The 17302-nt window shown below is 45.4% G+C and overlaps 3 protein-coding genes across 6 annotated transcripts; 2 read left to right on the top strand and 1 right to left on the bottom strand.

The window, feature by feature from the left end:
* The first annotated feature begins 1000 nt into the window (after positions 1-1000).
* Positions 1001-4372, top strand: LOC120665476 (bZIP transcription factor 39-like). The gene is made up of 2 exons (XM_039945051.1): positions 1001-2609; positions 3517-4372. The coding sequence occupies exons 1-2, from the start codon at positions 1133-1135 to the stop codon at positions 3987-3989; spliced, it is 1950 nt and encodes a 649-aa protein (XP_039800985.1). The 5' UTR covers positions 1001-1132; the 3' UTR covers positions 3990-4372.
* A 985-nt stretch (positions 4373-5357) lies between these two features.
* LOC120665477 (uncharacterized protein Cbei_0202-like) lies at positions 5358-12771 on the top strand. Of its 4 annotated transcripts, XM_039945053.1 has the most exons (14): positions 5669-5810; positions 5885-5992; positions 6446-6508; positions 7040-7468; positions 8135-8206; positions 8675-8800; positions 8884-9096; positions 9815-9862; positions 10372-10530; positions 10623-10784; positions 11727-11820; positions 11898-12016; positions 12093-12137; positions 12221-12754. In XM_039945053.1, exons 3-14 carry the CDS (start codon positions 6455-6457, stop codon positions 12455-12457), a joined length of 1758 nt encoding a protein of 585 aa, XP_039800987.1. In that variant the 5' UTR covers positions 5669-5810; positions 5885-5992; positions 6446-6454; the 3' UTR covers positions 12458-12754. The 4 variants fall into 4 exon arrangements, 2 of the variants coding, with proteins under 2 accessions (XP_039800986.1, XP_039800987.1); XR_005671178.1 differs by lacking the exon at positions 5885-5992 and having other exon boundaries at positions 5358-5810; positions 10623-10693; positions 12221-12771; XM_039945052.1 differs by lacking the exon at positions 5885-5992 and having other exon boundaries at positions 5366-5810.
* Positions 12772-13892: 1121 nt separating this feature from the next.
* On the bottom strand, positions 13893-16127 carry LOC120665478 (protein NRT1/ PTR FAMILY 3.1-like). The gene is made up of 3 exons (XM_039945056.1): positions 15904-16127; positions 14990-15797; positions 13893-14887 (listed from the first exon to the last, which is right to left on the bottom strand). Exons 1-3 carry the CDS (start codon positions 15989-15991, stop codon positions 13951-13953), a joined length of 1833 nt encoding a protein of 610 aa, XP_039800990.1. The 5' UTR covers positions 15992-16127; the 3' UTR covers positions 13893-13950.
* Between the last annotated feature and the right edge of the window lie 1175 nt (positions 16128-17302).

Genomic DNA, 17302 nt, shown 5'->3' on the forward strand with positions numbered 1-17302 from the left:
GGATCCTAAAAACTACCCATAACAGGACAAAAAATTCAGACGCACCGTAGCTACAAGATCCAACTCCAGAGCAGACAACCGGCGGCCACCTGCTAATCAATTGGCTACCGGAATCCATCTTAATTACGCAAATCGGTTAGTTTTCAGAAAAAAGCTAGTATGCAAATCGGCAAATGAAAGTAATACCGGAGGATCCACATGGGAAGCAAGAAGCTTACCAGAAAAAAATAGTGGCTTTGTTTAGATCACTTTGTATTTTATATTTTTGGATTTTTGGATTTTTTTTTCAATATTTAAAATATTAAATGTAGACTAATTACAAAACTAATTACAAATCTCGTCTGTAAACTACGAGACGAATCTAATGAGCCTAATTAATACATTATTAGAGCATGTTTACTGTAGCATTACTGTAGTATTTTAATGTCTAATCACGTTCTAATTGGACTCATTAGATTTGTCTCACAATTTACAGTCTATTTGTGTAATACGATTTATTTTTTGATTATATTTAATACACCATACAAATGATTTATAAAATTTTGCATTTTACGTTTTTATCTAACACAGAGCCTAAAAATTCTATCCGAAATCGTCACATTCGCTGCACCACTCACCTACCGCAGACCACCAGAACCTTCCCGAACAGACCCTGTAACTTTTCTAACTCGTTTTATCCTTACCCGCGGCCTCCGCACCCAAAACTAGCGGGTCCGTGGCCCCACACGCCAGCGCACACAAGTCCTAGGCGTCTTAACTTCCCCGTTACTCATGCCCCGGCGCTTTTAGCACGCCAACAGTGGCGAGCCCAGATCTGGTCGGTATCGACGCAGTCACGTCGACCACGTATACTAGACGAGCCGATGACATGCGGGCCCAAATAGACGGTCGGACCCACCTGTCATCGGGACGAATGGATACGTTCCGGGAAGCTACGCGGTAGGGAGGACCGGCACGTCCCGAGCACGAGCCCGTCGTCGACCCCCCCGGACTCCGTCCGCACTCGCTCTCGTGACTTCCATTCCAAAATTCCGCTCCTTCCTCCCGTGCCTCCACCTCGACTTCCATGCCAAAACCCTAGAGCGAACCCCACCTCTCCCCCCGTCCTGTTCCTCGGGGCGCGGCATCAGCCATGGCGGAGCCGGCGCTCCTCGACCCCTCCCCGTTCGACCTCCGCCACTACCCGGCGCACCTCTTCGACCCGGACCTCCCCCTCGCCGGCGGCGACCTCCCGCTCGGCGAATTCGCCGGCGACGACGGCCTCGACTTCGACCTGCCTGTCGATTTCTCCGTCGACGACTTCCTCCTCCGGTCCCCGGACCGCGGCGGCGAAGGCGACGACTCCGGCGAGGGCTCCGCAGCCGGATCCGGCCCCGCCGCGTCCACCTCCGCCTCCCCGGCCACCTCCGCCGCCAACTCTGCCGTGGCCAACGCCGGCGACCGCGAGGTGAAGCACGACGACTCGGACGAGGGAAGGAGCGGCGCAGCCCTGAACTGGAGCCTCAAGCGGAAGCAGGCGAGCCCAGGAGCGAGCTCGGACGGGGCCAAGTGCCGCCGATCCGGCGATAGAGAGCTTTCCCCGTCTGCCTCTGCGTCGGCTTCGGCGTCGCGGGCCGCCGCGGAGGACTCCGACGAGAGGGGCGCGGGCGGCGAGGAAGAGGACAAGCGCCGGACTGCGCGTCTGATGCGGAACCGCGAGAGCGCGCAGCTGTCTCGGCAGAGGAAGAAGCGGTACGTCGAGGAGCTGGAGGAGAAGGTGAAGTCGATGCACTCGGTGATAAACGACCTCAATTCTAAGATCTCCTTCATTGTGGCCGAGAACGCCACGCTTCGGCAGCAGCTTGGTGGTGGTGGGGTGAGTGGCCCGCCACCAGGGTTGTATCCACCGCCGCCGCTACCAGGCATTCATTTCCCGTGGGTTCCTGGGTATGCAGTGCGGCCTCATGGGTCCCATGTCCCACTTGTGCCTATCCCGCGGTTGAAGCCACAGCAAACAGCGGCAGCAGCGAAGGTATCCAAAAAAACGGAGGTCAAGAAGGCTGTGGAGAACAAGAGTAAGACCAAGACCAAGAAGGTGGCAAGTGTTAGTCTTCTTGGCTTGCTGTTTGTTGCGCTTGTCTTTGGTGCTTTTGTTCCGGGGTTCAATCATAGTTTCGGAATGAGTGGCAGGAGCAACGATGTGATATTTGGAAATTTTGGCCACTCTGATGCTAGGGTGTTTAGTGTCAGTAACCATGGGAAAGGACCTAAAGGCGGTTTAAACAGTAGCGACATGATCGATACTGATCCTGGGATGGCTGGGAATGCCGATGGAGCAGGGCAGAAGCATCATCCTGCTCATAACTCAAGTGAAATCTTGCCTGCTTTGTTATATGTGCCGAGGAATGGAAAACATGTTAAGATCAATGGTAACTTGATTATCCATTCTGTTCTTGCAAGTGAGAAAGCAGTGGCACATAGGACCTCAAATGGTCAGTCAGTTAAAGATCACAAGGAGACTAGTGTTGCTATAGCTCGCTATCTGTCACCACCTGGAAAGGATACGGATTCAAAGGAAACGTTCCCGCCAGGTGCACCACTGCCACAGTGGTTCCGTGAAGGAATGGAAGGTAAGCACGTCAATGTTTAATTTGTTTAGCAATATCTGTTTATATGTAGTACTGCATTCATGAAATTCTTTTGTCGTCATCTGTAGCATTCATACATCCTCTTATGTAATGTGGTAATTGTAAATGATTCTTGCATTTGTTACAAAGGGTATGCGGCAATATATTTGAATAATAATCCAATCATCTCCAGATGTACAACATAAAATTTAAGACTTCGCTAAGTGAAAATACTAGTCTAAATGTAAATACAATCAAGTGACCTGTAGAAAAGCATGGAAGCAGCGAGCAGGTTAGATTGGGAATGAAGTTATTTAAAGTTGCCAGCTGGTAATATGACATGGTAGCTCCTAGGGAGAAGCGAACTATGTCCATACTCAAGGTCTCTTCCTTATAGAAATCACCAAAGTGCTAGCTTAGTAAATAACAGTTGTATTGTTCCTGTTCATGGGGGAAGTATCAATAATTGTGATAGACATGCCAATGAACTCAGGTGTTGTTAATGCTTAATTTATTCTGTGGTCATGTATGTGTTGATCTCTACAATGGCAGTAAGGGAATTTCAACTTGGATAGGGTGATCTTTGTATGTTGATCCATGCTTTTGTTCTCCACCCATTTCTGAGGTTGCAAACGGTACCAAATTAAATTTGCAGCCTATGCTCGCAAAATTGATTGCATAAGCAAAGAGGCAGCCTATGCTCGCAAAATTGATTGCATAAGCAAAGAGGCAACAAATCGGAACTCTCTCAAAGATGAAATTTGTGTCCATTTTGTAGTAATATTTGGTAGGCATCCCGGATCTTTAGGCAGGCATTTCTTGTCAGAATCTCCCACTGATTGAGAATTGATACTCCTTGAGTGCTTGTCCATAGTGTCTTACCCTGTGATTTCTATATAACTATTTTCAGGACCAATTTTGAACTCAGGAATGTGTAGCGAGGTGTTCCAGTTCGACATTTCCGCAGCTTCTGCCAAATCTGGTGGCATTATACCTGCTTCTCCAACTGTCAACTCCTCGAGTGTCAATGCTACCCAGAAAATTCCAAAACCTGTTCCTGCATATGGTGGCAAGCTGAAAAACAGGAGGATCATGTACAACGAGGCGATTCCACTCACTGGAAAAACGGCGAACAACACTGAGCCTCGGGCTTTTAACAGCACTTCTGAAAGCAGCAAGGTACCTGATAGCAAGCCAGCATCTTCAGTTATCGTCTCTGTGCTAGCTGATCCCAGGGAGGCTGGCAATGGGGATGGTGATCCAAGAGTGTCACCAAAACCCCTCTCCAGGATATTTGTTGTCGTTCTCCTTGACGGTGTCAGATATGTGACTTACTCCTGCACACTTCCTTTCAAGAGTGTCAGCCCTCACCTTGTGAACTGAATCATGGGGTCAGTGCAGTGTTGTGGTGACTGAGCAGCTAGATAGTTCAGAATCGTGTGCTGCTGCTTGCTAACAGTGGAAATAGACTTTCAGACTTCGTGTGCACTCGGCCTGAGGTAACTGGAGTTTGTCGAAGGTTTGTAGTGGAGACTGGTGAAATGTTGTTCGTCAAGTTGGACTTCAACTGATGCGGTTTGTCCTGCTATGTAGTCTGAGTTCTTGGTACTCACCTAGCCACCTCCTCTGTCTTGAGTTGAGTGTAAAACCTGCGGAGCTGGAAAATGTAACCGTTGACGAGGGGAAACAGGTACTCGAACTGAGCTATGTAACCCAAACAGTTTTTTACTGATAAGTTAATATATAGAATATGCTTCCTATTTCTATGTGGATAGTTCGCCCATCGATTTCTCCGATGTGTTCTTTTTTGATCAAAGCCTCAGAGGCCAAGTGCCCACAGCATTGTTTTTCTATTGAAAGCATAACAGAAACCTACAATCCCAGCTTTTTATTGAAAGTTTAAAAGAGACGATTACAATCCGAGATGGAGACCAAGGGCAGCTCGACGCCGCGAGCGCAAACATCTCCAAATCTCGACTCAGTCGAAGGACACTCGATGACTCCAACAGAAGTACAACGCACGCACGCAGAGACAGAGCAAACAAAATGTGTACCAGGATGCTCTCAGTCTCCACCATCAGTTTACCACTTCATTGTAGATATGCTCCACATTTGGAACGTCGTCCTTGAATAGTGACTTCCGTAACTTGAAGAGAGCCATCATCTTGTATGTGATTGCATCTGACGCTAGGACTGCGGTTTTACTATTGAGGACCATGCCATTTCTTGTTTTCAAGAGCTTCCACAATGTACCTGCACAATTAAGAAGGGGGAATGTGTGTTGGGCCATAAGCTCTCGCTGAAGCAAGCATGGCCGACCGAGGAACAAACCTTCTATTTTTGTTTCAAAAACATCCACTTACCCTGTCACCCATGAGCAGTCCATGACAATGAACCCGCACATCCTTTAACAGAAGAACACAATTAAAAAGCGGATTAAGATCAATGATTTGATTCAGATCTCCAATCTCCTATTGAAGGACACATTTTGAATTCTCACTTATAGGTGCAAATTGGTGACCCTCAGTGCACCTCCAATCCTTTTAATTTTAAAATTTTGTACTACTTTAAATTAAAAAAATATTACAAAATTTTAAATAAAAAAGAGTTGGAGGAGCACGATCACCAATCAACACCCCTATTCTTACTTGCTTTGAATAATTTTGAGAAAAAATAACCGTTAGGCGATCAAACTCATCGATTCGTACAAAAAGACCCCCACCCCAAATCCCCAATAAACCCCTCGTCTAAAACCCACTCTTATCCGCAGGGGCGCCCGCGCTCTCGCCCGCCATGGCGCTGGGGTTCGCCACCGCCACCGCGGCCTCCGCCTCCGCCTCGGGCCCCAGGCTCTCACCCTTCTCCCTCCCGCCAACCCACCCGCTGCGCGCGAGCCCTAGCCGCGGCCTCCTCCACGCCGCGACCAGCTCGTTCCCGCGGCCGCGCCGGTGCGGGTGCGGCGCCGCGATGCGCTGCGCGAAGCGCACGGGGAAGCGGAGGTACCCGTCGGAGAAGAAGCGGCTGGACCGGCGCCACAAGGAGCTGCTCCGCCAGGCCGCCCCGGTGGAGGGCAGCGAGGGGCGGGAGTCCGGGTACTGGCGGCTCTCCAAGCTCGCCGTCCCCGCCCGCGACGACCCCGGCAAGGACTTCACCGGCATCTCCCTGCCGCTTCTCCAGGCCATCGCCAAAGCCATCAAGTTCCCGGTATGCTGATCGATCACCGGTCGAAATCGATGGAATAATGTAATTTGAAATGCCGTGTAATTGCGTTTTTTTAGTGAATCGCCAAGGGCGGTGAAACAAAGGTCTGATGCGTTGAATCGTTGGCCTAATGCACTCCGGCGCCGCTAAAATCTTTATCACCGATAGAAGTGTACCTTAACCTGGTTAGTGCCATTTAGTTAACATGATCCTCACCTATCTTGGCATCAGCACAATCCCTGTTCCCTGAAGTTGTTGGTAAGCTCTGTTTTCGAGTAAATGCAGTTTTTCATGATAGACAATTTGTTTCGTTTTGGCTTTTCGGAAAAAGCCTGGTGTCAGTTTAGCCTGATCTTTAGTCCTCGTAGCCAGTTGCACCATACCTGTGTTACTGAACCTTCTTTTTTACATGGTTTGAATTATTTATAGTTGTGGATATTGAGGTGAGGGCGGCCTAAGGTAGGGTTCACAATCGAGTTAACATCTGCATGTTTTAAGACAACAACAAACATTGCGCTTGCTTGGATCTGCTCTGCTATTTCATTATTTCATAGAACTGCATTCATCTTTTATGCTGTTATTGTGGTTGAGACTTTTCCTATGATTACATGTCTCTAATTGGTTCATCTGTGCTGCAGGTTGCTTCTATGCTCCCTGATGAGGCCTTCACTGTTATCCGCAAGTCATTCGATGCACGGAAGGTTCTTCATGGATTGATATAATCTCTATCTTAGTTAATATTGGACATGCTTGATGTTGAAACTGCTAAAATAATTCAGATTAATTGTATTACATTGGGAAAAAATATACATGATGTTAAGAAAAAAATATAGTGAGCTTCACCAAACCTCTCCAGAGTTTAAGTTGTTAGCATTTTTGTTTAGGGTTCCACGCTCCAAACTCATACTAGAGGGCGACCTTTTATATATTTTTATTTATATACCCAACCATTCTGGACAGCCCCATAATATAAATTGTGGAGTGCAGTAGTGATGATAATATAGTGTTAGAGAATCTATGAGGTTCTGCCATAGCGGTGATATTTTGTGAAATCTGCTCTCCAATGAACTGGTTTGCCAGTGTAGTTATCGTAGATATATTTGGGTACACACTCGGTCTTACAAGAATGGGTTCATCTGCATAGCTTTTGTAACTATATTTACTTTTACCAGTGCGAGAAATGGAGATATTTATTCATACCATTGAATGAAAAACATGTTTTACATCTACAGGTTTTGAAAGAACCTCAGTTCACTTATACTGTTGATATGGATGTTAAGAAGCTTCTTGATATGGAGCCAAGGGCATGGGATTTTATTGCTTGGTTGGAGCCCAAACTTGGAGTTGTAGAATACATGCCTAAAGAGAAGTTAGCATCTGATTTGGTCAGCATGCTCAATGCTAGCAGCAAAGGTTATGATAATGAACTTGGAATCAAGGATACTCATAATGGTTCGATCTGTCCTCAAGATAAGAAGCCAAGAGTGGCAGTTATAGGAAGTGGACCATCTGGCTTGTTTGCTTCCCTTGTGCTAGGTGAGCTTGGTGCGGAAGTTACCTTATTGGAGCGTGGTCAGCCTGTTGAACAAAGAGGGCGTGACATTGGGGCCCTTGCAGTTAGACGAATCCTACAATCAGAGAGCAACTTTTGCTTTGGCGAGGTATTTTATTGATTCCTATTTTGAACTAAGACATCACAAAATGATCAGCGATGTGAGATACCTGTGTTTTGCAATATTGGACTAGATAATTTGTTCATTTGGTATATTGAAAATGAGTTGTTTATCCTAGTCATAATGTGAAAAAATTGTAGGACGATACATTTAGACTTTATCTGCATCAGGATCATTTAAGTATGTTTCTTGTGAACTGGAAGAATTATGAAGAAAATATGTTTCTTGTGAACTGGATGAATTATGAAGAAAATAATCTGTAATAACCTTTCCATTTGGTGGATTCATTTTCATACACATATTATATCACAAAATTATTTAAATACAGTTAAAAGCTAACTCATAATGAAAAATATGAGCAGATTGTGAACTTTTATGATTAATCGAGATCTTTTTTATGCATTATCTGCATTTTCTTTAGAGAACGTGCCTGGGCACATGTTAAGAATGCATTATCTGAATTTTAATAGGCTTCTTAGCCTAATGATCATTACAATTAGGAATTATGGCATCAGACAGCCCCAGAGAATGGTTTTGGAGTGCCAGTTACCCCTTTGGCAACTGGAATGAATGATCAATTAATAAATCCTGTGTTCATGTTCCTTCAAAACTTAAGGCCATCGATTCTTGATCTGCTGTTCTTAATCATAGCAGGGTGGTGCAGGTACATGGAGTGATGGGAAGCTCGTGACCAGGATAGGAAGAAACACTGATGGTGTTCAGGCTGTGAGAATCTTCCTGCTTTATCTATCGTATCCATTTTCTCATTAGCACATTGTGTTTTCATGGTGTCCAAGCATGAATCTTCCTGCTCTACCTTAACCTCAGATATTGTTTGGTGTAAAAGTTCACTGTCATGTTCCAATTGTTCACGAGCTCATGACTTTGTATAGCAACAGAAAATTATCAAATCAGATTTTATTTTTAATTACTGACACATCTACCTTTTATAATGTGAACATTGCAATTTATTTTCTTCAGAGATGCGCCTCTTGAGTCTTGACTGATGGAATTAGAGCTGAGAACTTAAGTATCGAATTCTATTTTCAAGTCCCTTGGAACTGATTTATTGGGCATTTTGTACTGTTTGTAGACATTGCCATCTAAATTATAAGAGTTCTTTTAAGCAATATCCTAGTTTAAAGGTGTCTATTTTGTGTGTTTAATATAGTAACCATGGGTCTTGGATTGCAGGTTATGAAAACATTTGTTCACTTTGGAGCCCCTCCAAACATTTTAGTTGATGGGAAACCTCACTTGGGTACCGATAAACTTGTTCCTCTTCTGAGAAATTTCAGGCACCACTTAAGAGAATTGGGTGTAAGTTGTGTCTTTGTTAAGTTTTTTTTAAAAAATTCTGCAAGATGCCATGTATTGATGTATCATGTTCCATTTGCCTACAGGTTACCATAAGATTTAATGCTAGAGTCGATGACCTTATAGTGGAAGATGGGCAGGTAAAAGGAATCACGGTCTCTGATGCAGAACTACGGCCAGGTTCTGGCAGCCAGAAACTATCATTTGATGCAGTTGTATTGGCTGTTGGTCACTCAGCTCGTGACACATATAATATGCTTCAGCAGCATAACGTAGACATGAGCCCCAAAAGTTTTGCTGTAAGTTCTCTATGCTATTAAAAGCATGTTCCAGGTTGATATTGCCTATATTGGTCGTGTCTGGTCACATGCAGCCAATTATAATGAAAAATATGAATCCATGTTTTTCAAATGCAAAACTTGCTTGGATGGTACGTGCACTGGGATGTGGACATTGCGGACAGTCAAATTGAAAATTGTGTAGCACACATCCAATTCATAACCAACAGGGGTACCAAACCTGTCCTTGTTGTGGAGGAAAGTGCACACATTCCTAAGTTTTGGTTCGATATTGGAGGTCTGTTTACTCTTTGGATGGAATAGAAATATTAATATTATACCAGTTTTGTTTACTTGATCAATCAAATCAAATGAACCATATGACTTAGATAGACATCTTGTTGGTGCTGTGGATACAAACTAACGAGCCCCTGAACCTTTCACCATAGTTTATGAATGTTCTCTTATTTTAACAGTATCCTGCTTCCCTATTTTACTCTCCAGCATACCTCAATATGACTTCAAGGGCAAGGATAATAATAATACAGTTTTTTGCAGCTTCCTTGGTAATGCCTATATCTCATTTTATTTGACCAAACTCTGGGCCATAGGTGGTTCAGCATAGTTCCCCTTGAGATATTATGTCTAACTGTTGCCACTGTATCTTTGCAACTACTAAATTATAATTACTTTCCGATTTAGTTCATGTAACTAAAAATCAATGGTTCTCTCCTTACAGGTCGGCTTAAGAATTGAGCATCCCCAAGAACTGATAAACAGTATTCAAGTAAGACCTATTTCTTTATTCTGATCATCTATTCATCTTCTTTTCAGATGATACCAGTCTAGGGAAAGTTAAATATATTTGATTTTCTTTAGTGTTGCACCAATCCTTGAACTCATAGACGGCTATTTACAAAAGGGAAAGAGTAAAGCTGATTATGCGTGGCATGCATCTGAGCAGTCTGCTTGTAATCAGTGAAAACAATAGAGAAACTGTCTCTTGTTCCAAGGTCTTCCACCCAGTTATGCAATACAGATAGCAGCTTGGATTCATTCCTTTCCCCTATACTACTACAGGCTAAGGACCATGTGGTGTACTTAAGGAATGAATTCATCATTTACAATAATTAGACAACACATTGTGGATTTATTAAACCATGATTTAAATTGTCAATTATTTATCTGGTTGGTATAGCATGTGTGGATTGAAGGCTGCAGTATCTTAATACATTTCCATGAATTGCTGACAACTTCTGATATGTTGCATGATATTGCTACTGTCACAAATCACAGTACTCCGAACTGGCTGCTGAAGTACAGAAAGGACGTGGGCGGATACCTGTGGCAGATTACAAAATTGTGAAATCTGTTGGCGAAAAACATGCAGAGGAGCTTGATATTGCTGAACAGAGTCGCAGTTGTTACTCATTTTGCATGTGCCCCGGTGGGCAGGTAAGTCCTCCTACCCACCCCCACCGCGCGCGCATGCGACATACTGTGTATTAGAATGCTATTGGCTTAAACTATCTGAGACATACATGCAGGTTGTTCTAACTAGCACGGATCCATCAGAATTGTGCATCAATGGCATGTCATTCTCACGGCGTGCATCAAAGTGGGCAAACTCAGCTCTTGTGGTTACTGTATCATCTCATGATTCCAAACCATTTCAATCCCATGGTCCTCTTGCAGGCGTTGAATTCCATGTACTTGTTGCAGGAATTCTCTGTGATAACAACAGAACCATTCAAATAACTAACTTGTGTAATGTCTAAGTTTTCAAATCCTGCATGCTCCATAAGTAAACATGTTAAATCAGTCAAAGAGGGTTGGAGGGTTGTGTGTTTCAACTATGACAGGAATGCGAGTATGTCACAAGAGCTTTCTTTTTTTTTGGTTTTTTTAGTACCATATAATCTCCAAGCTTAACTTACCCTATGGCAATGGCCTTTTTCTATTTTGCTATGTAGTGATTTGTCCTCATGTTTTAATCAGTTATTTCTGTTTTTGAACATGGAAACATATCAGTAGAAACCTTAAGATATAAAGGCAGTGTCCGCAACTAGATATGCATGGTGCGGGCAATATTCCTGGTCACTCAATCGTGCTGTGCTTGTAGCAGTTTCATATCCAAATTGGGTAGGAATGAATGAATGACATGATTATAAACTATCCCTATCGGTCATGCAATTCTATCTGTTACTTTTGAAGTGTTAGCTGTTCTGAAAGGGTATTGGAGGATTGATTCTGGAGTTAGATTAGTTAATCTTCTGTTGTGGAATTATATCCAGGGGGCTGTTTCCATATATTGTTTAAAATATAGACTCAATTATTCAAGTAAAAATTTTATACAAATGATGCAACAATTAATGCAAAATAATCCTATCATCAGCTTAAGCAATTAGATGGACTGGTTTTTTCATTCAGCTCAACTGTAATTAATGCAAAATAATTTCACCTTCAATTGCTGTCATGTATCTTAAAAGTTACCATGGTTGTGCACCTATGAACTAGAATATAAGGTAGGTACTCATAAATGTGGCATTGCCTGCCTTACTTTTTGCACAACTTCTTTTCTTCATTGTTACTGCATTACAGTGGAAAATTCTCCCAAGCTCACAAAATTTTTTTTACACATTGAAAAACAGAGAGAATTCGAAAGAAGAGCAGCTGTGATGGGTGGAGGGAATTTTGTTGTCCCGGCTCAGCGTGTCACAGATTTTATTAGCAACATATTGTCAGGTACTGGTGTTGCTAATATTTCTTATGTAGTAAGTAATCAGTTTTCTTTCACTAACTTGGTTATTATCTGTTAACAGTTACAACTCTCCCACCATCAAGCTACAGGTTAGGAGTTCGTCCATCCAAACTTCATGAACTATTCCCTCCTTACATAACTGAAGCTCTACAACAGTCTATAATTATGATTGACAGAGAGGTATGAAATTTCGGTTTTATTTCTAATGATTTTAAGCTCCACCTGCCTTGATTCATTTGCAATGCTATGTTTTCAGATGCCAGGCTTCGTTTCTAGTGAAGCCCTACTTCATGGTGTGGAGGTATGCAAGTTGTTGTGCTCTTTTATATAATTCTCACTTGTTAATCATTAACCCATACCTCATGCTTATCTGCTACCATGCAGACTAGGACGAGCTCTCCCTTGCAAATTTCACGACATGGAGAGACATATGAAAGCACATCATTGCGAGGATTATATCCAATCGGCGAAGGTGCTGGCTATGCTGGGGGTATCTTAAGTGCTGCTGTGGATGGTATGTGTTGTGGTTTTGCTTTAGCCAAACAGCTTTCTCTATTCCATGGTGATATAGAGTCTTTCCTTGGCAAAGCACAAAACCAAACAGGTTTTGTAAAATATTGAATGTTGGTGTCTAGTTTTTTTTAGGCACAACATTTTCAGAAAGAGAAAATCTCACCATGCTAATGTAGTAAGTAGGGAATTTTTGCCACGTGGAACAGCTTTGATAGGTGAACTCATCAAATAATTTTGGCCCTGTTGATGTAGAAGAGGAGAGCAATTATAGCTAGGTGAATGTTCTGGAATAGATAAGCAATGTAACAAATACAACTCCCTAGCTGGGTAACAAATACAACTCCCTAGCTAGCGTGATTCAGAGCTTTTCATTGAAGTTGCTCAAGGGCTTTTGTTTGAAAGAAACGGGCGCCATTGATCTTCTTTACCTCTACAATACATTTCTCAGTTTTATTTGTTCACTCTGCTCAAGTGCTATCACACTTTCAGGGCTTGCCCCAATTGCTTCTTTGGTCATCCAGATCATGTTTTCTTGGTTAAGTATAGATCAGAAATAGAAATATCCGAGCCCTTTTTATATCTGGAGTTCATATCGATGTTTGTGTTCATAGATGAAATACGAGTGTGAAATATGCAAGTTAATGGATCTGAAGCATACTATTTGTCATTGGTAAATGGGAATGGTTCAGATCTGTAGTATTATGCTGACGTGACAACAGGGTTTGTGGTTTTATCCAAGGTAGGTGTCATTGTGTCAACCTGGACTGTTCATATTCGAGGCAGGTTTCCATAGTTATTATGGTGTTCGATGCTCTCTCACTTCCTAATAGTAGATTATTAAAACATTCATGTTGAGAGATTTGGATTTAAATTTTGACCATTGACCAATATACACATCTTTTTTAGATGTATCATGCAAAAATGATATTAATAGATTTTCCATCAAATACTTTCATGCTATAATACTTTTGATAATTATTGCTATCATATAATAAGGTTGACCGACTGTTGGGGATATGCCGATGTTGGAATTGACAAGTGGAGTTTTTTTTAAAAGGAATTGACAAGTGGAGAACGGAGGTGCTAGTAGCTATCTGATATTCTGATTGTTACATCCACTGGTAGTTATATGGTTAGGCATGCTAGACAATTCATGGGGAAGTATCTCTAGGCCACCTGGTCTCCCTTGTGCCCTAAATAAGTTGCCTTGATTCACTGATTCGTTCGGGGTGCCTGTGTAACTTATCTACCTTGTAGAGTCGTCCGCAGAAATAACCTATCAAAGATGCTTGTGAAAATGAGCCATAGTTTGGGGTTTTAGAACTACTTCAACCAAGACTAGCTTACGGGCTAAAATTTTGATGCTTAGTTCTTCGGCGTGCCTCCTTTTTTTCCCCCTCATCCGTGCAACTCTACTGGTTAATCCTCTCTTAAATTCTTCTAATAATCTGACAAAAAAGGAAACTCATCTCACCTTTTGATAGAAAACATTTTCTCCATAAAAGGAATCAAAGTTCCCCTCATTTCGCTGTGTCATTATCCCTTCGTTGAATCTTCTATAAGATCTCATTCAGTGAAGACTGAAGAAAGGCAGCAAAATCTCATAGATCAGCTGATAGCAGAGGCCGAAGCTCGACGTCTTTTTCATCGCTTTCTTTCAGCGGTGGAAGCTCCAAATGCTTCTCATGTGTGTCGTCTGTGCTCTCCTGGTCTACTATTTCCAACTTCTTGTAGGTGTACAGCTTTGCACAGATGACGAAATACACCAAATTTACCACCTGCAGGGTCACAACCAGCCAGTAGTATCGATCCAGCTTCCCTCTGTTGAGGTTGTCCTGAAGCCATTGCCCTTCCCCTTTGGTCCTCTCGTGCACCGTCGTCACGAGCAGCGTGCCCATGTAGCTCCCGGCCGACATGGTCAGCCAGTAGAGCGCCGCAGCGGAGCTCCTCATGCTCTCGGGTGCCTGGTCGTACAGGAACTCCATGCGTCCGACGTCCATGAACGCGTCGGCCACCCCGTGGATGGCGTACTGCGGCGCCATCCAGAGCACGCTCATCGGCACCGTGGCACCGGGGCTGTCAAGGAGGCCGTGCCTCGCCGCCGCCCGCTTCCTCCTCACCTCCACGACTGCCGACACGGCGTTGCTCAGCGTGCTGATGGCGAGGCCGATGCCCGTGCGCTGGAGGTGCGTGATGCCCGCGGGCCGCCCCGTGAGGCGCCGCAGCCTGGGCACCAGCACCCGGTCGTAGAGCGCGAGGGTGCCCAGCATGGCGAGGTTCGAGAAGATGAGCATGGAGGCCGGTGGGATCTCGAGGCGCGGCGTGACGCGCCGGTCCATGGTGCGCGCTTGCTGGATGGCGAAGCTGTGGTTGTGGGACGCCGAGGTGACCAGGAGGATCCCGGCGCCCCAGATGGGCAGCATGCGGACGATCGACTTGAGCTCCTCCACACGGTGCACCGTGGACAGCCGCCATGGCCGCGGGGCGCCGCTGCTGCTGAAGTCGCCGTGCGTCACGGTGGCAGCACGGTCGAAAAAGCTAAAGGAAGAGGGCGCACATGGAGGTATTATATTTTAGCTTTGCGTTCACAAAGATAAAACTAATCTATTGTTAGTGTAGAAACAGATTAGGGAGGCTTACGTGAGTTGGTTCGTGTGCAGCAGGCGGCCGGCAGTGGAGATGCCGGCGTCGAGCTCCTTGTCTTGGTAAAGGTGTCCGGGGTCGCTCGGCACGGCCACCTTTCTCTTCCGGAACGCGGCGACGGCGACCTGGGCCAGCCGTGCCAACGGGCTGCCCCCGGGAGCCATCTTGACGTACAGAGGGTAGCCCGACACGAACGCGGTGACCGCGACGAGCATGGCGATGGTCGGGACGCCGAATCCCCACCCCCACCCCACGTTCTCCTGGATGTACACCACCAGGGTGATGGCGATCAGCTTGGCGAGCTCGACGCCGAAGAAGTAGAGGTTGAAGAAGCTCCACCGCTGCTGCCTCGCGCCGGCCTCGCCGTGGCACGGCCTGTCGAGCTCAAGCTGGTCTGCGCCGAACGCCATGACGCACGGCCGCGGGCCGCCCGTGCCGACGGATGTGCAGAGCAGCGACAGGCGGAGGACAAGCAGCGTCCAGGCGGACGCGCGGGCGCAGGCCCGGTCCGCCGCCCCGGCCGCGGCCGCGCAGGGCGGCGGGCGGAGCGACGGGAGCAGCGCGGAGACGGTCAGGCTGAGCATGCCGAGCTGGTAGATGGCCGACCCCGCCGCGATGGTCCAGAAGCGGCCGGCGAAGGAGTCGGCGATGAGGCCGCCGATGAGCGGGGTGAGGTTGGAGAGGCCATGGAAGTTGGTGAGCGTGTTGGAGGCCTCGACGAGCGGCAGGCGCAGCTGCTGCGTCAGGTACGTGATCAGGTTGGCGTTGAACCCGACTGTCGCGAACCGGTCGCAGAAATCGTTGGCTGCATCGCGCACATCTCAAGCTCAGCTCCGAGCATGGCTGATGTGACCGACAAGAACCGAGATAAATCGGTGCGTAGGGTGGATAGGATAGGATAGACACTTCACCTAAGATGAAGGGCATGGTCTTGAAGCCACCCTGCCTCCTCTGCTCGCCTTCCCCGTGCCATCGCCTGCTCGAGTCTTCCTCCGCCATTGCTGGACTCTGTGAGGCAGGAGATCCAGAGGTCACTCGGAGACGGATTAATATTGGGGAGAGAAGACCAGGAGGAAGTTGAACTTTGACGTCTCAGCGTTAACGCCTCCCCTGCTTCCGCTCTGGGCACACCATGTGCTCGCTTCTTTCTTGGTCCTCGTTTCCAGTTTATTAGTTTTTCTGGACCTGTTTAGTTGCCAAAATCTTTTCTACAATATTCGTTACATCGAATCTTCGAACACATATATGGTTAATACAGTTGAAAAAAATAACTAATTACGTAGTTCAACTATAAATGACGAGACGAATCTTTTAAGCTTAATTAGTCTGTGATTGGACATTAAGTGTCAAATAACAACGAAAGTGCTACAGTACCCAAACCCAAAAAATTTCACAAATCTTTTAAGCCTAATTAATCGCTTCGATAGGCTTTTAGGGAAAATTAAGCGGATCCAACCTACTCCAAGTGTTCTCTTGAGAAATGACCCGATCACTGACCCAGACAACAGACAACCCAACTAGTTTGTTTTGGGTTTTGGGTCGACCCACCATATAAATAACTTTAGATTTAGGGTATTACGTTGACCCAAAAAGAGGTATAGTCTCCTAGTTCCCATGCTCGTGCTCATGATCAAGCTCCACAGGCCGCCGCCACTCGTGAAGATGACGTTGCGCGACCCAGTGGGTAACCCAACGGCGGCCCATAGTGTCATACCCAACTTGACACCGTGACACCGGATCAGATATTAGTGGGTTGGCCCAATAGAGTTTCTAAACTGAAACTTCGAAATTGGGTAAGAGCAGCAGCGTATAAAGTTATAAACCATTATAAAAAGGTAGCACCCGGACACGAGGTAGAGCTCGGGTCATTTTTGATCCAGCGTGAAGCTTCCTCTTGCCTGGTGACCAGCCGAATAAAAAATCATCATCCAACTTTCCCCTCGTGCTCCCACCTTCCTAGCGAGCCACGTGCAGACAACAAATTCAAAAATATATTTTTCTTACAGCACCCGGTGTAAAATGAAGCACCACTGTTAGGGAGGTGCTTCCCAACACTCTTGGGTCCAGTGTGAAGCACTCTGGGAATCTTGCTGCTCTCTCCTCTGAGCACCCTCTAAACTCAAAGCTGGAGCTGCTCTAATGGGTCACAAGGTCAACCCAATCTGCATCATGAGGTGTCACGGATGGTGCTCGGAACTGGTGCCGGTGTCTATACTCTGTTCGTTTGGATCGTTTGGCTGTGACTGGTAGTTGGTGCTGATTTGTTATGAAAGAAAAATACTGCTGGCTGGTGTAAATTTGGTATGAGAG

This window comes from Panicum virgatum, chromosome 3N (genome assembly GCF_016808335.1).
Source record: "Panicum virgatum strain AP13 chromosome 3N, P.virgatum_v5, whole genome shotgun sequence".
Lineage (NCBI taxonomy): Eukaryota > Viridiplantae > Streptophyta > Magnoliopsida > Poales > Poaceae > Panicum > Panicum virgatum.

Coding starts and splice junctions, on each gene's coding strand:
- LOC120665478 (XM_039945056.1), bottom strand. CDS start 15,991: ATGGCGGAGGAAGACTCGAGCAGGCGATGGCACGGGGAAGGCGAGCAG. Junction 15,798..15,903: donor GACCATGCCCTTCATCTTAG/GTGAAGTGTCTA, acceptor TGCGCGATGCAG/CCAACGATTTCTGCGACCGG. Junction 14,888..14,989: donor CTGCACACGAACCAACTCAC/GTAAGCCTCCCT, acceptor CTCTTCCTTTAG/CTTTTTCGACCGTGCTGCCA.
- LOC120665477 (XM_039945052.1), top strand. CDS start 5,400: ATGGCGCTGGGGTTCGCCACCGCCACCGCGGCCTCCGCCTCCGCCTCG. Junction 9,863..10,371: donor AACTGATAAACAGTATTCAA/GTAAGACCTATT, acceptor CACAAATCACAG/TACTCCGAACTGGCTGCTGA. Junction 11,821..11,897: donor TATTAGCAACATATTGTCAG/GTACTGGTGTTG, acceptor ATCTGTTAACAG/TTACAACTCTCCCACCATCA.
- LOC120665476 (XM_039945051.1), top strand. CDS start 1,133: ATGGCGGAGCCGGCGCTCCTCGACCCCTCCCCGTTCGACCTCCGCCAC. Junction 2,610..3,516: donor GTTCCGTGAAGGAATGGAAG/GTAAGCACGTCA, acceptor AACTATTTTCAG/GACCAATTTTGAACTCAGGA.